Source organism: Monodelphis domestica, chromosome 3 (assembly GCF_027887165.1).
Source record: "Monodelphis domestica isolate mMonDom1 chromosome 3, mMonDom1.pri, whole genome shotgun sequence".
Classification (NCBI taxonomy): domain Eukaryota; kingdom Metazoa; phylum Chordata; class Mammalia; order Didelphimorphia; family Didelphidae; genus Monodelphis; species Monodelphis domestica.
The window spans coordinates 46,066,556-46,085,311 of record NC_077229.1 but is presented as its reverse complement, the minus strand read 5'-3'; the positions used below and the strand labels follow the sequence as shown (position 1 = coordinate 46,085,311).

The following is an 18,756-nucleotide window of genomic DNA, read 5'->3' as shown; positions in this document are numbered from 1 at the left end:
TTAAAAAACCAACTCGATTTGATCCTGGATGTTGGTGGTGATAGAGCCATAGGAACTTGCCAAATAAGTGGTGGCATGGTCAGATCTGCTGAGATTTTAGGAAGATCAGTTTGACAGCAGAGCAGAGTTTGGACTGGAGAGGGGAGACCCAGCAGCAGACTATTTCCACAATTCAGGGGGGAGGTGATGAGGGCCTGCTCCAGGGAGTGCCATCGTCAGAGGAGAGGAGGGGCAGTGTTAACCACACCACACCAGTGTCATGAAGGGAGAATCGGCAGGACTTGGATTAGACAGAGCCTAGGGTAAGTGATGGCATCCAGGTGATTTGGAAAACAGTGGCCCACTCCACAATGACAGAGGGACTAGGGAGAAAAAGAACAAATCCTGTTCTGGACATTCTGAGTTTAAGATGTCATCCAGTTGGACAGGTGAGGTTAGAGAGGGTAGGGCTGGATAAGAACTGGGCATCATCGGTTTAGAGATGACGGTAGCTTCACGTGCGAGTTGGGCTACATTTCTGAATCATTTAGAGCACCTTCACAGGGGAGTCTGCAGAACCAGCTCTAGAAAACTTACCAGGTTCATTCTTCATGAGAACCCAAGACTCCGTAAACAGTATTATAAACCAGTTATTTCGTCAACATTTGAGCAAAAGATCAACAGGCAAACTGGTTGGGCCAAGCTGGGATCATCCATGAAGCCTTTCTCCCTCCCCAAAAAAGCATCTTATGGAAGACTGTTGAATATGGACCTCCCCACCCTTCTCTGACAACACAAGGGGCTGACTCCAAAAACAGGATGGCATAGGCTGAGTTTATTAAACTGTCTGGGACGTAGGCAAAAGGGATCTGAAAACACTTGGAGTAGTGAGAATGCTTGCAATTCAAACGGCAAAACACTGGTAAACACAGCATGTCCGAAGTTACAATAGAAGATTAGCTCTGGAAGGAACACAGGTTGGGGCCCAGTTTCTCCATATGGGGAAAAATGCTGAACAGTAAACTTCCAATTGAGTATGAGAACTAAATGGCTCCCAGTGCGTCACCTGAGTCTTCACACTTCATCAATGAGGGATGACATGTCGGCTACATAGATAGATATTCCGATGGTAAACAATGGCTCGGCCTAACCTCAACTCAATTGTCTTTTCTTCCATGAAGAAACAGATCTTGTACTTGTACACTGGAAGGAGCAGAATAGCTACAGGGATGAGCGAGTCACTTAAAATCATTTCTAGTTATTAGAGTACCTGTTTAAAAAATTCAGACACTTAGCAAAGGTCCAAACTTCAAGCTTTCAGGTTCCCATCGGTTAATGTCACTGCCCATGTTCACAAGTGCCATCCTACCACTTGAGAGACTGGCTGGGATGGAAGAGACAGATAACCCAGGCAGGGAAATGTGGATTTCTCTGACCCAGACTGCAGAAATAGGAGACCCTGCTGCCCCCTTGTGGAGGCAAAAGACTGGCATGTCCCATTATGATTGAGCACCTTCCCCAAAAGTCAGAGAATTGGTCCATGTTTACAAACTGTTTGGAGGTTGCACATGTAAACCTCAACACTCAAGATTTACCATACCCCAACCCAGCCATTCATGCTCCAGAGAATCCACCCCCCTTCAGCTTAAATATGATCATACTCTGCTTTCAATAGTAGGAAAAGATGATACACCTTGGAAATCAATGTATAACTTGAGCAATTCATCTCTACTGGCAGCTTCTCATATACGAGTTTCTATGGGAAGATTCTAGCCGTGTATGCTTTGGTTTAGATGGATTGTATGTTTTTATGATATATACATATATATGTATCAGGACAAAATAGTGTACTGCAAATAATCCCCTTATCTAAAGTTTTAAATTTTTTAATTAAAATAAAAAAAATTAAAATTAAAGCAACTTCTAAGAATATAAATACTGTCAAATTAAATTCCTGTCCACTGACCCACAAGCAAAAATAATTTTCATTAAAGACCAAGGCATAAATTACAAGAGATGCTAAGCAAATATGAGATTTTAACCACACTTTCATCCAGGAAGCCTGTGTTGGTCACAACCCTTGTTGGAGGAGCATTTCCAGCATCTGAGAGTTCACCCATCCAAACCCATTTCAAATCCTTACGCTCCAGCAGGAGCGGAAGATGGGGACATTCAAACCACCTCCCAGTCCGGGGGATGGGAAGGGAGGGTCCTCTTTTTCATTGGTCCTGAAGGGCAATCATCTTTGCAAGGGAATAATATTGCAGCTGAAACATAAAAAAAAAAAAAGGGATTCCAGGTTATGTTGTGCACACCATTAAGAAAATCCAGAAGATGATCTCCTGCTTCTTTTATTTTAATTCGTTCATTTTATGTGTCTATTTTAAAGCATATGCTGAAAGAGCAATCCTTTTGTTTAGTAAAAAAAGTAGTGAATTAAACAATGAGAGGCAGTATAGCACAATGAATAGGGTGCTGGACTTGTCAGAAAACCTGAAATGAAATCCCAGCTCTTACACTCATTAGTTTGGTCCAGCTCAAATGTCCTGTGGTACACTGACCCCAAGACAGTGATGCCATTTTGGTCCTCTCCAACTACAAAGGACAACAACCAACCAATGTGGTCATGGACAAGTCTTTTAGATTTTACAAACTTGTTTCTTCTTCTGTAAAATATCTATAGTAGGCCCTACTTCAGAGAGCCATTGTGAGCCTTAAATGAGATCATGTATGTAATCTTTAATAGGCTACATAAATGTTAGCAATTTTTATTATGGTTGATATTGGGGTCAAATTGACTTTAGGGCAATGTGAAATTAAAGGAGGGGGTTAGTGAAATTCAATAAGCAACTGCTGTGTGCCAAGTACCTCGTCATAATTTAATAATGATCTAAATTGCCTAATATATGAATACACTCCTTCTCCAGCTGCCCATCAACTGGGAAGGGCTAAACTAATTGTAGCCCCTGAATGTGATGGAATGGAAGACAACATGAAGAATTCCAAGACATTTGGGAATACCTGGTTTTGCTTCCTTCAGGAAAGCCAGGAAAACAACATATACACACAGCGATCTCAACAATGTCAATGGTAGACACAATCACAATACAACTGGATCTGAATGTTGTGAATTTATAAAGACCCAATACATGAAATGTTGGCCCCAAAGATGACACTATCTCTGGCTCCCTTATACAGGTAGGTGGGGGTCCACAGATGTGGGACACTGCATGCAATATCAGGTTTTTTTTAACTTGTGCATCAGTTTTGCTAATTGCTCTTCTTTTTTAAAAAATTCTTTAGCTCTCTGGGAGTGGGGAAGGGTGCAAGGGGAAATCTAGACATTGTAAAAACAAAAGATAGCAATAAAGATCAGTTTTCAAAAAGAGCAAGGTTGGCCCCAAAGAAAGCAGATAAACTGACTTCTCTTTCTCCTTGCTCCTTGGCAGAGGTCAGGGTAACAGGCGTGGTCCACTGCAGACAAGGTCAGATTTTTTTGATGGGTTGATTGCTTTTTATGATCCACACCCCCTTTCAAAAAATATTTATTATCATAATGGCTCTTTGAGAAGGAGGAAGAGGAGATACTGTGGGAAATCCCAGCATTAAAAACAAAAAGTAAATGAATAAAAATATGCACAACATACATGATAACTACACAATGTTAAAGAATAAACTGAAACTAGACTGTCTCATAATGACCAGGCTTAGCCCCACAGAAGAGGGGAGAAAATGTACCTCCTTCCTTCACTTCATTGCCATGGAGGATGGGGGTGGGAATCAGTGGAAGGATGGTCAAACTTTGGTGTGGAACACCATACAGACTTACAGATTCAGTCAAGATGTTAGTTTTTCTGAACCACTTTCTTTTTTGTTAAGGGGTAGCTTATGAGTAGAGAAGGTAAAGGGGAGATATTTGAAAATGAAGATGATGCAAAAGCAAGAAAGAGCAACAGGAATTTTTGTTTTTAGAAAAATAGCTTTTAAAACACTACTTTTCCAAGTCACAATCTTACCCTAGCAATCCTTTCCCAGCCCAGCGCATTGGAACAAGTCTAAGTTGGAGCCTCTCGCCTCTCCGGAGCACAGTCACATTCAAAGGATGCTAAAAGACAAAAGTCAAGTCAATTTGGAAGTCAAACTAGAAATGTTTTCTGAAATCTAGTTCTGTGAGTGGTATTACCAACCTCACACCCGCCTCCTTGAGTCAGGGCAAGCAGGCAGGGCTGGGGGCAAAACTCTGGACCATCCATCCCTCAGATTTTTTTTTTACACCCTTAGCTTCCACCTTAGAATCAATACTGTATATTGGTTCCAAGGCAGAAAAGCGGTAAGGGCTCGGTAACGGGGTTAAGTGACTTGTCTAGGATCAAACAGCTAAGAAGTATCTAAGGTCACAATTGAACCCAGGACCTTCCTCTCTGGGTCTGGCTCTCAATGTACAGAGCCACCTAGCTTCCCCTTCCCTCACAGTTTTAAAGGGCAGCTTTTACTTCCCTTTCCCTCTGAGAGAATATTCAGCATGCAGGAAACTAAATTCCCTGTTAGCACCAATCAGGAGAGAGAGGTTAGGAGAAGGGTACTGAAAAAATGCCCCCAGATCTAGGAATGTTCTTGAGATCTTCAACATCCCCACCAAGAAGCAAGTTGGGGGATGCAAGACCTGCTCCAAAGGGCTTAGTTTGGGCTGGAATAACAAGGGAATTTCAGTGAGAAAGGAAGGAAAACTCACATTACTTTCTGCAAACAAAATTGAGGGCTTTTTTCTCCCTAATTATTAGATTTCATTGTTGTCTTACACCAGAATCTTTTACCCTTACAAAGAGGAGTTTGTGGAGTTGTACGTCTAGAGCTTGAGAAAGTATCTCTGAAAGGCATCCAGTCCAAAGTCTTCACTTTATCATATGGGGAAAGTGAGGCCCATCAAGGTTAAATGACTTGCCCAAAGTCACACAGTTTATAAGTGGGATTTGAACCTAGGTCCTCTGGTTCCAAATCCAGCATTCATCACTACACCATGATGCTAGACATTCTCACAAGTAGTTATAAAACCTTCAGAAGTCCCTAAAGGCCAAGGGAACACCTACTTCGACTTATTTCCATCCAATTCAGAATCCAGTTTTTAGCATCTGCTATGTATGAGGCATTGTACCCAGGGCTAGGAATACGCTGAAGCAGGGCCTCCCATGAGCATCATGCCGAGCATCCCTAGCATTGGAAAGAACCCGAGGGTCTCTCCACTAAAGCTTGGGTGCCCAGACAGACTTGTGGAGGAAGGATTATTTTTGAGTAAAATAAAAGGCCAATCTCAGATGTGGCCCCAACTCACCCCTTCACTGTGCTGGACCACTGTTCCGATGTTCTGCAGATTCTGGAAGTTGTGGGTATTGACTGAGCCAAACTCCACAATCTCATCATCCACTTGGAGACCCTAGAAAGAGGAGACAAATGTGGATGAGAGATTTTTGTGAGATTTCCATTGTCCAATGCCATTGTGAATCTTAAAATTTCTCAGACTTGTGAAACTTAAAAATTCTCAGACTCTACCTTAGAACATTTAGTTAAGACCATTCCCCATTTTAAACAATGCAGGTACTTGATCAGGAATTTGAGAACTCTAACATTACTCCACCCATACTTAAGCATACTTTAGGGGAAGATAAAGTTGTGAACTCCTTACTGAACAATGGAAAAGTACTTAACCCATACTTAAAGTAAAGCTAAAACCCTTAAGCTGGGTCTATTTTTAGATCTAATACAAAAAGGTGCTAAGTACCTACGAAGGTCAAATTAATCACTAAAAGGTCAGGCAACTTGCAAACTTTTAAGGGACAAGCTTAACAAAAGAGGTGTGAAGTTTTAGTCTACTCAGATGTGAATTACTCAAAAGTTTTAGTCTACTAAGGTATGAATTAAGAATGGTCAGTCCTTTGGAAAACGTCTATTGTGATTGATAGATGTAAAAACTAAGGGGAAGTGACATAAGAGATAATTCTCTTTAAAAGGAGGTCAAAAAGGCCTCTAAAAGGAATTCAGCTATGGAGCTGAATTGGAGGCTGGTCTCTGTCTCAGTGGCTGAAAGGGAATTCAGATTTGGTAGCTGAGTTGGAGCTCGGACTAGTTGGAGTAGCTGGGTATCTCTGAACACTAGAATCTTGCTTGGGACAAATCTTGTGGTGAGTGGATAAAAAGACTGACTGGTCTCTCTCTTAAGGCTCAGGCCTAGGCCATGTTGGCCTAGGCTCTTCATTTCTCTTATTCTCTCTCCTTTTCCTTAATTTCTTATTTGTATTAATTAAAATCTCCACAAAAACCCAGCTGACTTGGGTATTTCATATTTGGGAAATTTTCCCATGGCAACCACTTTATATTTGATTTAACTCAAGACACTGTCTTGAAACCATATTTTCACAGTCACAATTTAAGGCAACCACTCTTTTAACTGTAACACCTTTCAACATCCAGTGATAGGCAAGGTGGGAATCTGTTTTGATTAACAGTGCTTCGTTGTTAAGGAGCCATTGTGGGATCACAAATTTAGGGCTAGAAGGGAGGGACCTTCTTTGGTCCAGTGTCCTCATTTGACAAAGGGCACTGGACCCCAGAGAAGAATGATCTCTGCAGGCTCCCAAAGGCAGGTATAGGTGGCATAGCAAGGATTCGAATATGACTCCAATCCTAGGACTCTCTCCTGCAAGAGCCAGAGCAACACTGGAGGTGGGGAAGAAGAAACACCAGGAAGTGAAGGGACACTTTTAAAAACCCTTTTAAGAATCCAGTGGCATTTAAGCAACAAGGACTGCAAAGGAAAGAGATGATTTTCCCTACCGGGAATGATTCTAAAGATTAAACCTGGAAGGTGGAAACCACTTCCTCCTGCTGGTTCCAAGGTGACATGGTAAGAATATTACCAACAAGTTTCAACTACTTGTGACACTTTTGGGTATCCTTTGAGGGTTGTGTTACTAAAAGAACATTCTGAAATGAAAAGTATGGCTCTCACTGGGGCCTGCATGTGGGTTCTGGGGCAGAAACAACCACTGGCTCTCAGAGAAATATAGGCTGCTCTGCCTTCAAGGAGCCCTTGCTTTATTTCCTGCCCCCAGTACTTAGCCAGGCTACTGGGAGTGTCACAGAGAAACTCATTTCAAAGGGAAGAATAACCATAAATGATCTGTCTTCTCAATCCATCTCAGTGAGAAAAAACAAAGCTTTGAGAAGACCAGGGATTGGCCTAGAGTCCCCGTGGCCTGTGGGCAGCAGGAAGGCCAGGCTGGAAGCACAAAGGTGCTGCCCATCAGCTGAGCCTTGCCCCATCTCCCTTCTCAGTGAGCTGTTCTCTTAATACTCTGACCTCTGCACACCAGGTCCTGTAGCAGCTGCTGACTTACCGAATTGCTGGCGGGAGAGCCAGGGCTGATGCTGTTCACTTTTGCAAAAGGCTGAGAGAAGCTCGGACTTGGTCCCCAGCTTGAGCCCTGGCCCTGGTTCATAGCCTCATTCTGTGCCTCAGCTGCATCCTTTGCTTGCTTCTCTTTTCCCCTGGCATGGAGTTGGTGCAAGGCTTCTTCTACCTGCTTCATCAGGGCTTTGTGGTCGTTCTGCAGACCTAAAAGAGAAATTCCTAATAGAGAAGGAAGCCAGCCATGCCCCCAAACCAAAGCCAACGTACATCTTTAATCCCACATTCTTAGTCAAGATCTTCCACACAATTGTCTTTGAGGGAAAAGGGGCAAAAACCACATGGCACAATTCTGACTAGGACTTATGTTTTAGTGGTACCAGGCACTGTGAAGTTAGCCACAATGGCTTTTGTCTGTGGAAATCTTACAGCAAAATTATAAGATCATGGATCTAGAAAGGACTTCAAGGGTTGAATCCAACCTCTTCATTTTTTCAGATCAGAAAACTGAGGCCCAAAGAGCTTAAGTTATTTATACAAAAAGGTAGTTAGTGGCATAAGTGGGATTTAAACCCAGATTTTCGACTCTAAATTAAGTTGACTTCCACTGTTGTCAACCCAGAAATTCATCTATCACTACCATTTTACCAGAATGTTTAACTGAGGCCAAAAAAGAGTAACTGGACCCAAGAACTAAGGACTTAAGACTTCAACTTCTATTCATTTTGTTTCCTAAGTTACATATTTGGCAAGTTATGTTCACGCATACTCACAGATAATGTTGTGCCTTGCTGTACGAACTTGATACACATCAACGTCTGCACGAGGATATCCCTCGATGTCAACCAGAGGTTCATTCATCCCAACTCCTTTTTGCTGGGGAGAAGAAATGAAGTTAATAGTGATCATTAATATAAACCCGTCATGTTCTCTTTTCCCAAAGCATTTTTCTTTATACCTATGAAGGGAAAAAATAGGTACTCACATGGGAAAGTGTAGATGATGTTAGGACAGAGTCTGAACCTAGCAGTACCTAAAGGAAGAAGGCCTTAGGAAAGTAAACGACTTACTCCAAGGAAAGAATCTTCTGCTCAGAGTCCTAGATCTGAGTTCAAATCTAGACTCTGCCATGTTTTGGATCAAGTAATTTAACTTCCTAGTACTTCGGTTTTCTCATCTATAAAATGAGAAGGTTGGGCTAGATGGCCTGTAAGAACCCTTGCAACTCTTGATTTATGGCCTTATGACTACCCAGGCCAGGACCTCAGGAACAGTTGAGTGCGCATTTGACATGCAGTCTCTTTCTGGATGTGCTCCCAGATCTTTCTGACTTTTTACACTTTACCACCCTTTCCCAATGCTCCTTGCAGCTCTTCAGACCTGATACTCCATATCTCCTATGGGAGGGACAACATGAAACAACCAAACAGAGGGGAAGCACGTTAAAGGGGTTCAGGAAAAGCTCCTTGTAGAAGGAGGGATTTTAGCTGGGACCTAAAGGAAGCAATGAGAGCCAGGAACCCCAGGCACTTGTTTGGTCTTTGCTCAGGGCTTTTTTTGGTCCTGATCTGTATGTCCTGGGATCCTGCTATTGCTTTTTCAGGTACCGAGTGCTGTGCTCTTCAAGGATCTCAGGAGCAGTTGGAGGCAGAGATATACAGGCATTCAATGTTCTGTAAGTTGTCTGATCTAGAGCAAGATCTGACCGATGCCTTCCTGGTCTAAACCTTGCCAAATCCCTTCCCCTGGAGGAAGCTCCAGTGAACTGCTGCTGGTCCAGCTCCAATGAGCAAGCTGGAAGGCTCTGCCAGTTCAGAAAAATAGAACTGGAGATCTGTCCTTGGTAGAAAGTTATCCTCTTAGCCAGTTGTAGGAACAGCGCATGCTTGTGGGATGGATCTACACCCTGGAGAGAGTCAAAGCCACACAGATCCTACTCAGTTCTGTACATATTCCTTGTACCATGCACAGCCTCAGGTTCAGTCCTTGCAGGGTCCCTAATCACCATGCATCTGTGATCTGTGTCTTGGCTGTCTGGTCTGCTCTCATTCCTTCCTGCTCTTTGCAAGGCACATAAATCTGTGCTTTGGGTGCTCTGAGGCACCTCTCCAAACTCACAAGACCTCTGGCCCTCTCCCTATGGATTGAACTCTCCTTGAACTGGCAAATGACTCATGGTTTTTCCCTCCTGGATTTCTGACAACCAGTCCACATCTCCAAGGTGTTCTTCCTTGATCATTGTTGGACTAACTGTGGAAAAGAGCTAGGCTATGCTGCTTCCTCCCATACTGCCATCTTTAATGGTCTTCCCCTCTCCTCTAAATTTTCCTTATGAACAAATCTGGGCATGCCACTTCTTTGCTCAAAACTGGCCCCCTATTGCCTAAGAAAAAATATAAATTCAGTCTGGGGTTCAAGACTCTCTCTATTTTAGCTTAAAACTACTTTTCCAGGGAGCAGCTGGGTAGCTCAGTGGATTGAGAGCCAGGCCTAGAGACAGGAGGTCCTGGGTTCAAATCTGACCTCAGACACCTACCAGCTGTGTGACCCTGGGCAAGTCACTTGACCCCCATTGCCTAGCCCTTACCACTCTTCTGCCTTGGAGCCAATACACAGTATTGACTCCAAGACGGAAGGTGAGGGTTGAAGGAAAAAAAAAAACTACTTTTCCAGCCTTATTTCATGTCGCTACTCCTTACAAACTACATTCAAGCCAAGCTAGACCATCAATTGTCCCCTATATTCCATAAACATGCCACGCCTCACCTTTGGGTATTCCCACAGAGTATCCCCCATAGCTAGAATGCACTCCTCCTGCCTTACCTTTACCTCTCAGAATCCTTGATTTCCTTTGAGTATGAACTCAGGGATCTCTCTGACCCTCCCCCCCTTCTGTCATAAGTGTTGTTCTTCCTCAAATTACTTATGTGTTTGTTTTGAGTGAAATTTAACAAAAAAGTAAACTGAGGCATGTTTCTCCAAGGAAATTAACATTTTATTCACAAGGCATGAAACCTGAGAATGAAATAAGTCAGTGGCTGTCTCAGTTTCTAGCCCAAGACTGCCAAGCAAAAGGATAGCTCCCTTTTTATAGGTTTTTGGAAATACAGAACAATAAATAACATCATGGGGTTGAGGACATGACTGGTTACACAGCTGAGGTGTGGGGAATAATTGATTGGTTGAAAGTTGGAAACGAGGAGGTAGTAACAACCCCCTCCTTCTGTCTTTTGACTAAAAAAAGTTTATTAATTGAGTCCACCTGCAAGGCCAAAGATAATAGCCCAGATTTCTTTGGACAGCAAACCAGACATCCCTGAAGGATAGATTGGTAGTGTAAAGATTTTGGGCCTCACTTCCCTAGGCCAAGTCACATCCCTCAAGGTTAGCAGAATTCCTTGAGGGAAAAATAGAACAGTGATTAACAGGAGAACTGGATTTCTAAAATTAACCCATCACAGGCCAACTGAATTCTGAAGTAAGTTGAAAACCATGATTTAGGCAGTTACAGGACAAAATCAAATACTTATAAGTAGGATCAATAAAAACTGATAGAGAATGAATTCTCATTATGTATTATATATTTTTCCCCAGCTCCTATGCCTAGTAGAAAGCAAGCTTCTCAAGGACGTCCCCTTCTGGTTTTTATCTTTGTATCTCCAGTGCCAAAAGCAGGAGCATGACAAATGTATGCTGAATTAAATTGCTGAACTGAGTGAATGCAGTGAATTCATATGTCTGGGATACTCTCCCCTCCTAGGTCCAATAGGTAAACAGCCTGGTAGGATAGATAGGAGTAAAACCCCTAAAGAGAAGAAAGCCATTGAAATTTTACCCTTCTGAAAAAAAAAAAGTGTCCTGAAAACTTTGTAAAACCCCCTTTGTATACATCTGCAAGAATGCAGAAAATAAAAGTGTGCTGTCCAACATATCCCAAATGAAACCCCTCAAGCCCAGGGAGGGGGCCTGATTCTTAGGTTCATTTTATTTTTGCTTTGCCCTTTTCAAAACTGTGTTTCAAACACAGCTTCCCCAGAATTCCAGAAGCCTCCCAGATTGGCTGCAATGTCTCTGATTTCCCCTAATGCCTCTCAACTCTCCTAGGCAGTGCACAATTTTATCCTTTTCCAAATAGACTTACTAACTTCCAGGTTAATTACTAAACATTAATTTCCTGCCTAGTGTTATAAACTCCTCAAGAGCACAAAGGCAGAAGCAATTTCCTTGCCTCTCTATAGCACATGGGCGATCAATTTAAAAATAAAATACTCTACCCTACAAAGAGTAAATCAATGCATACCCAAGGGACGCTCTGCGTTCCGAGTTCTTGGCCTAGTAGTGAGAAGCAAGCTTTCTGGTACCAAAGGGAACCTGGCCAGTTAGGAGTACAAGCTGGGTCTTGGTCCCAGCAGCACTTTCAGTCACAGTGGAGATCAGGGAAAGCAGACCACAGCAGCAGTTTCCATACACACCACGCCATAACATCTACAAAGCTCTTCACATCCACAGTCACTTTTCATCCTCACAGCAATGCACAGGCAGGATATGTTAGTCTTAGGGTTAGGGACAGGCCTGGACTGTTGCTTCCACTGATACGGGGAACTCCCCAGTGATGTGGCTCTGCACCTTCTTCACATCTTGTCTGGGTGAGCTGCATACTGCCAGAACTGAAAGCTTAAAGGATTTCTCTGAGCTCATGAAGCCAGTATGTAAGAGAGGCAGGAACTGTCTCTCATTTTTTTTTACCCCAAAGCCAACTCTCTATCCACTATACCCTATCACCCCTTCTAGTGATTCATGGGAAACCAGGATTGATCTCAGGCAAGAAGTGAACTGCGACCAGGTCGTAAAAGGCAAGATGGCATGATGGACAGAGCACTGAACTTGGAAGCCAAGAAGACTTCTTCAGATCCTATCTCGGGTCCTTACACTAAGCAAGTCACTTAATTTCCCCAGGCTTCGGCTTTCTTATCTTTACTGATGATTGGACATAATGGTTTCTAAAGAACTCACTTGACACTATGGCACCATCTAATGGGCAGGAGAACATGCAAGCAAATATGAACAAAGTAAACTATATACAGGATAAAAAGAAATAAGTAACAGAGAAGGCACTAGAATGAAGATGTAAAAGAGAATTTCAGTTGGGACTTAAAAGAAGCCAAGGAAGGTAGCTGGAGGGGAGGAAGGAGATCATTCCAGACGTCAGGGATAGCCAGAGAGAATGCCTGAAGTAGAGAGATGGAATGGCTTGTCTGTGATACAGCTAGGAGGCCAATGTCACTGGATGGAAGAGTATATAATAAGTAGGCTAGAAAGGGGGGTTCAGGGGTTGGGAAGAATAGTGGATGGAGTGCCAGGCCTAGAGACAGGAGGTCTTCAGGTTCAGATCTGTCTGTGTGACTAGGCAAATCATTAAAAAAAAAAAAGTGCCTTACCTTCTGTCTTAGGATCAATACTTAAGTACTGGCTCTAAAGCATAAGAATGGTAAGAGGTAGGCAGTGGGGGTTAAGTGACTTACCCAGGATCACACAGTTAGAAAATGTCAGACCAGATTTGAATCCAGGACTTCTTGTCTCCAGGCCTGGCTCTCCATCCACTGAGCTACCTGGCTATCCCTGGGCAAGTCACTTAATTCTAATTGCCTAGCCCTTAAGAATGATTCTAAGATGGATGGCAAGGGTTTTTTAAAAAGAAAAAGATAAAAAGACAGGATGGAAGTGGGTTATGAAGGGCTTCAAATGCCAAACAGTGGATTTTACATTTGATCCTGGAGGCAGTAAGGAGCCACTGGAGTTTACTGAGTATTAGGGTAACATGACTGGTCTTGTGCTTTAAGAAAATCACTTTAGTGGATGAGTAGAAGATGGATTGGAATAGGGAGAGGCTGGAGAGAGGCAGACCTTCCACTCTATGGGCTACTGAAGTAATGGAAGCATGAGGGGCCCACACCAGGGTGGTGGCAGTGACAGACAAGGGGGCACATGAGAGATGTTGAAGAGGCAAAATCAACAGACGTTGGCAGGAGATTGGATGTGGGAAGTGAGAGAGAGTACGAAGGCCAGAATGACTTCTGGGAGGAGGATCCTGATGCCCGATGCAGTGACAGGGAAGGCAGGAGGTAGGGAGAGTTCAAGGGAAAAGAGAAGGAGTTCTGTTTTGCACATTTAAGATGTCTACTGGAGAGGTCTGAAAGGCAGCTAGAGATGTGGAATTGAAGGTTAGCAGAGAGACTGGGACAAGAAAGATTTGAGAATTGAGCACAGAGAGTAATTCCATGGGAGCTAATGAGATCACCAAGTGAAGTCAGGGTTAGGAAGGAGAGAAGACTTGGGATAGAACCCGTCACATCCAGAACCACAGAATCTCAGAAGAGTAAAGAAGCAGCGAGCACCTTAGCCTAGACTCTACCTGAACAGGCAAAGACTGCCCAGCCTTTGTCACATCCTGCGCAAGTGACCTCTACTTGAGCAGTTACAAAGAGAAGGTATTCCCCAACCCGGACTGCTTATCCTACTTAGGGACAGCTTCGATAGGGAACTTACCCTTCTACTCTCAGTAATTTACCCACACTTGGTCTCAGCACCTCTTGAGGCATTTCCATAGTACCAAAGAGTATTCTTGGAGGAGTCACCCAGAAGGCTGAGCAACACAATATGGTAGTAATCAAATTACACACATTTCCATAATTATTATGGTTTACAAAGCACTTTCCCTATGATCGGCCTATGAAGTAAATTGCAAATGATCATAGGAATGACTGGAATTAAGAGCTACAAGGACTGATAGAGCTCATCTGTCCAACCTTTCATTTTACAGATGAGGAACCCCAGGCCCAGGGAGGTCTAGGATTTGTCTAAGGCTGAATGAATAGCTCAAAAGCAGCAGGGCCAGGATTTCCCATATCCAAATCCACAGTCTTCTTGCTGGAAGTATCATTTGCCACATAATAGGCTGGGAAAAGAGAGGGAAAGTACAGGGAGATCCGAGTATAACAGGGAACAACCCAACTACTCTGGAAGCTGCAGAAGCAACAACAAAGGATGGGCAGGGCATTTGGAAGCCTCTTTTCTCATGTAAACTGCACAGTGCCATTTAAATCCTAAGTGCTGTGCTGACAACACTATAAAAACTGTAAGCACATTTCTTCCCAAAATCTTCATGTATCTATGAGCTCCGAATTTGGCAAGGAAGAGATAAGGAATCAGCGTATTCCAGATCTGGGGGAACCTCACTTGTGTAAAGGGACAAAATGTAAGGCCCCAATCAAATCTGACTGGCATGATGGGAAGTAACATGACTAAAAAGGCAGGTGGGAGCAACCTGTATCCTGAGTAACCTGAGAAAGGAAATGGATTTACAGAGGATAACATAGATACTAAGTGTTGGAGACAAAATTAGAAAGCTGCTGTCCTGTCTCCAAGCCCAGGACTTTTCATTTCCCATAATACCATACTGCTCCTCAATTGCCTTTCAAGGGACACCTGGTCTGTGGCAAGAGAGAGCCTAAATTAATCAGAGCTGGGCAGGTGCATAGGAGTCCTTTTAGTGAGAGGATTTCACAGAATGCCAGTACTAAAAGGTGCCTCTGTGATCACTGGCCAAAGCGGTGACCCGCACCTCTCTTGAGATGTAGTGGTCCCATCTGTAATCTGCAAGGATAACACCACCAATAGTATCTGACAAACAGAATTGTGATGAAAATGTTTCTATAAACTTTGAAGTGATATAAGAATGGGAACTTCACCCAATAAAGTGCCTGAATGGAATGAAAATCCCCCTGAACCTATAAGAGCAGGGACTAAGTCCTAACTCTCACAGTCTTACAATGTGTGACATGAAGGAAGGAAGGAAGGAAGTCTTCCCCAACTCCTCTTAGTTCGAGTGCTTTTGGAGGTGGTTAGGTGGCTCAGTAGATAGAGAACTAGGGCTGGTGTCAGGAGGACCTAGTTATGTGATCCTAGGCAAGTCACTTAACCCTCATTGTCTAGCCCTTGCCACTCCTCTATCTTAGAACTGACACTAAAACAGAAGATAAGGGCTTTTTAAAAAATAAGACTTTATGGTCCTCATAATCAATGAATTTATCATCTATAGGCTCCAGAAAAGGGAGTAGGAGGGAGTGGGGAGGCCTGATGGGTGGTTAACCATCTCTGAGGAGATATGTAGGGTACAGGATGATACAAAAGTCAGAGTTGGAGAAGGGCCTTAGAAGGTGGAATTCAGTTAATTTCAACAAATATGTATTTGGCACCAGTTAGGTACAAGGCACAATGCTAAATGAAGGGAATACAATAAGAAAATTATCCCTGATAAGGTGGAGCTAATATTCTATTAGGGGATATAACATGGAAATAAATTTGAAAATACAAGATCAGTACCAGGAGATCTTGAGAGGAAAAGACTACAAATGCCTTTTGCAAAAAGAGGCACCCGAGTTGGGCTTTGAAAGAAGCTAGGAATGTGACAAGACAGACATAAAGAAACAGTATATTCCAGGTCTAGGGAAATCTCCCTGGTGTAAAGGGACAAAATGTAAGGGAATAAGTCATACTGGAATGATGGGAAGTAATATAAATTATGACTAAAAAAAGTAGGTGGGAGCCAGCCTGTAGAGAGCTTTAAAGTCTTCTAGGCTGACTTAATGTCTTAATTTTGAGTAGGGAGTGTCATGTCTGATTTATTTTTTAAGAATACCTTGATAGGGGAGGGCCTTAGATCATGGAATGTCAGAGCTTAGAGGGGCCTTACAATAGGGAATAGCATATCTGAGAGGGGACTTAGAATAGAGAATGGCAGGGCTGGGAGGGGCTTATAACAAGGAAGAGCAGGACTGGGAGGGGGCTTAGAACAGGGAATGTCAGAACCTTGAGGGTCCTTAGAACAAGGAATCGCGGCGCTGAAACAGGGAATGGCAGGATTGGGAGGGGTCTTAGAATATGGAATGTCAGCACTGGGGGGGGCCTTGGAACAGGGAAAGGCAGGGCTGGGAAAGGCTTAGAAAAGGGACTGTCAGGAACGGGGGGTTGGGGAGGTAAGGGTTCATTTTACAGAGGAGGCCTAGAGGCCCAACGCAGGGAGTACGGTCCCCCAACCTCTGGCCCTCCTCCCAGCTCCCAGCACCCGCCTGGGCCCAGCTCCTCCGAACTCACGTCCTCCAATACATCATAGTAGGCCTTGATCTGCGCCTCGATCTCATCCTTCCGCCTCACCAGCTCCTGCACGTCGCTGATGGTCACCGGGGCCTGCCGAGGACTCGACGGCTGGCCCCTCTTGTCTCCAGACTCTTTCCTCTCCGACATCTCCGAGTCACCCGTTCCCGGCAAGAACGACAACTACGGTTCCTCCCGCGGGTCAAAACTCCTCTGCGCGAGATTCAGGAACGGGAAGGGGGAGGGAAGGGTGGAAAATAGAATGGAGATGATAAAGAAGAAGGCAGGGGGCGCTCCGATACTACATTGAAGCGAGGCGTGGCTATGCTCGGGGGCGGAGCCATGGAGCCCCGCCCCCAGCTAGAAGCCAGCTGGGACCAAGTGTCTTTGAGTGTTGCTATGTGCTCCGCATTTTAAAAACTTCTTATGTCATGTATTGCTTTACATTTACAATTTCACACACACACACCTTTACTTCCCTAGTGAATTATCTCTTGTAACAAAGATGAAAACGAACCTGACAAAGTCGGGTCAGGTATGCAATATCCCTCTTCCATGGAGCCCCACCTCCACAAAAAAGGTAGGGAGATGCATTTTCTTATTTCTTTTGGAGGCAAGGTTAGTTATTCTTTTAAAAGCCCTTGCCTTCTGTCTTAGAAGCAATACTCCGTATTGGTTCCAAGGCACAAGAGCGGTAAGGACTAGGTAATTAGGGTTAAGTGACTTGCCCAGGGTCACCCAATTTAGGGAGTGAGTGTCTCAGAACAAATTTGAATCCAGAACCTCCAGTCTCTAGATCTGGCTTCCTATCCCCTGAGCCATCTAGCTGCCCCCAACGTTAGCTATTTTAATAGTATAGGGTCCATTTTCAGCTATTTTTTTTTATTTTTCCACTTAAACTTGAGAGCCCCTATCTTTATTGTTTTCATATTTCAACTTACTTCACTGCCTCTCTTTAGTCTTCAAATGCTCCTAAATTGTTAATATTTTTTTATTTCTTTTGGGAAAATAGTGTCCCATTACATTAATGGACCCCAATTCGTTTAGCCAGTACTCCAATTGGTGGTCATGTCACGAGATCTCTACTACCACGAAAGTCTCACTATGATCATTTTAATATATATGGAACTTTTCTTTTTATCTTTAATTGGACATGTGCCAGCAGTAGGATCAATGGTCAAAGAATATTTTAAAACTCCAATTTCTCATGTTGATGAGAGTCATAAATTTGGACCCTGAAAAGACTTTAGAGACCATCAAATCCAATCTCCACTCACTGGACAAAGGGAAAAACCCTGTAGAATGTGAACTTCTTGAAAATGCAATTCCCTTCCTGTGAGAAATGATAAAGGGAATAAAATAGTCTCAGAAACCTGGAGAAACTTGGATAAGAAGCAGGAGAACAATTTTATACAATGTTGTAAAGACAAATAACTTTGAAACACTTAGTAACTGTTCCATAGAAGGAGCCACCATGACTCCAAAGGAGACTTAATTTCTTATCTACCTCCAGGTACAGAACCAATGGAATGCAGATTGAAACATAACTTTTTTCCCTTTATTTTTTTTCCTTTCCACCCACACCCCCAGAACATGGCTAGTGTAGAAAGGTATTTTGCAGGACTGCATATGTATAATGAGTATCATTTTTCTTGTTTTCTCTCTCTTTGTTTCTCTCAGTTTCTTATAGTATCAGTTCTAAGAAAGAAGAGCAGAAAGGGGGTTAAATTACTTTCCCAGGGACCAACAGTATAGGAAGGTTCTGAAGCCATGTTTGAACCCAGGTCTTCCCAACTCCAGACCTGGCACTGTACTACTCAACTGCCCCCATTTTTCTTGCTTTCTCAATAGGAAGGGAAGAGGGGAGAGGGAGGAAAAGAACAAAGAACTGAAAATTAAAATAAAACTTTTAAAAAGAAAAAAGAAACACTTAGGACCTCCAATCAGTATTATTATACCAACCATGATTCCCAAGGACTCATTATGAAATAATACAATCAGTTTGAATTAGCTCTGGTGTGTCAACTGTTCAATTTCAGACACTACAAATTGGACAACTTTCAAATCAGGGCTTGATTTATTGTTTTGCTGATTGTCTTGATTTAGGAAAGTGAGAGAGAAAATGTTAATAATGTAAATTAAACTTAAAGGTCTGTAGTGAAAATAGTTCTTTCCCATCCCACAACCCAGCTGTTAAACATTTAACAGAACACCTCTGCGTG

At 43.1% G+C, this 18,756-nt stretch overlaps 1 protein-coding gene and 1 long non-coding RNA gene across 2 annotated transcripts; one reads left to right on the top strand and one right to left on the bottom strand.

Moving 5' to 3' along the window:
* Nucleotides 1-794: 794 nt before the first annotated feature.
* Nucleotides 795-16,777, bottom strand: PSMD9 (proteasome 26S subunit, non-ATPase 9). Its single transcript, XM_001373748.3, has 6 exons — nucleotides 16,535-16,777; nucleotides 8,155-8,257; nucleotides 7,371-7,588; nucleotides 5,309-5,410; nucleotides 3,996-4,084; nucleotides 795-2,246 (listed from the first exon to the last, which is right to left on the bottom strand). The coding sequence occupies exons 1-6, from the start codon at nucleotides 16,682-16,684 to the stop codon at nucleotides 2,219-2,221; spliced, it is 690 nt and encodes a 229-aa protein (XP_001373785.1). The 5' UTR covers nucleotides 16,685-16,777; the 3' UTR covers nucleotides 795-2,218.
* Nucleotides 6,343-11,091, top strand: LOC103103801 (uncharacterized). Its single transcript, XR_465964.3, has 3 exons — nucleotides 6,343-6,877; nucleotides 8,985-9,056; nucleotides 10,976-11,091. It is a non-coding gene; the product is annotated as an uncharacterized LOC103103801 (long non-coding RNA).
* Nucleotides 16,778-18,756: the final 1,979 nt, after the last annotated feature.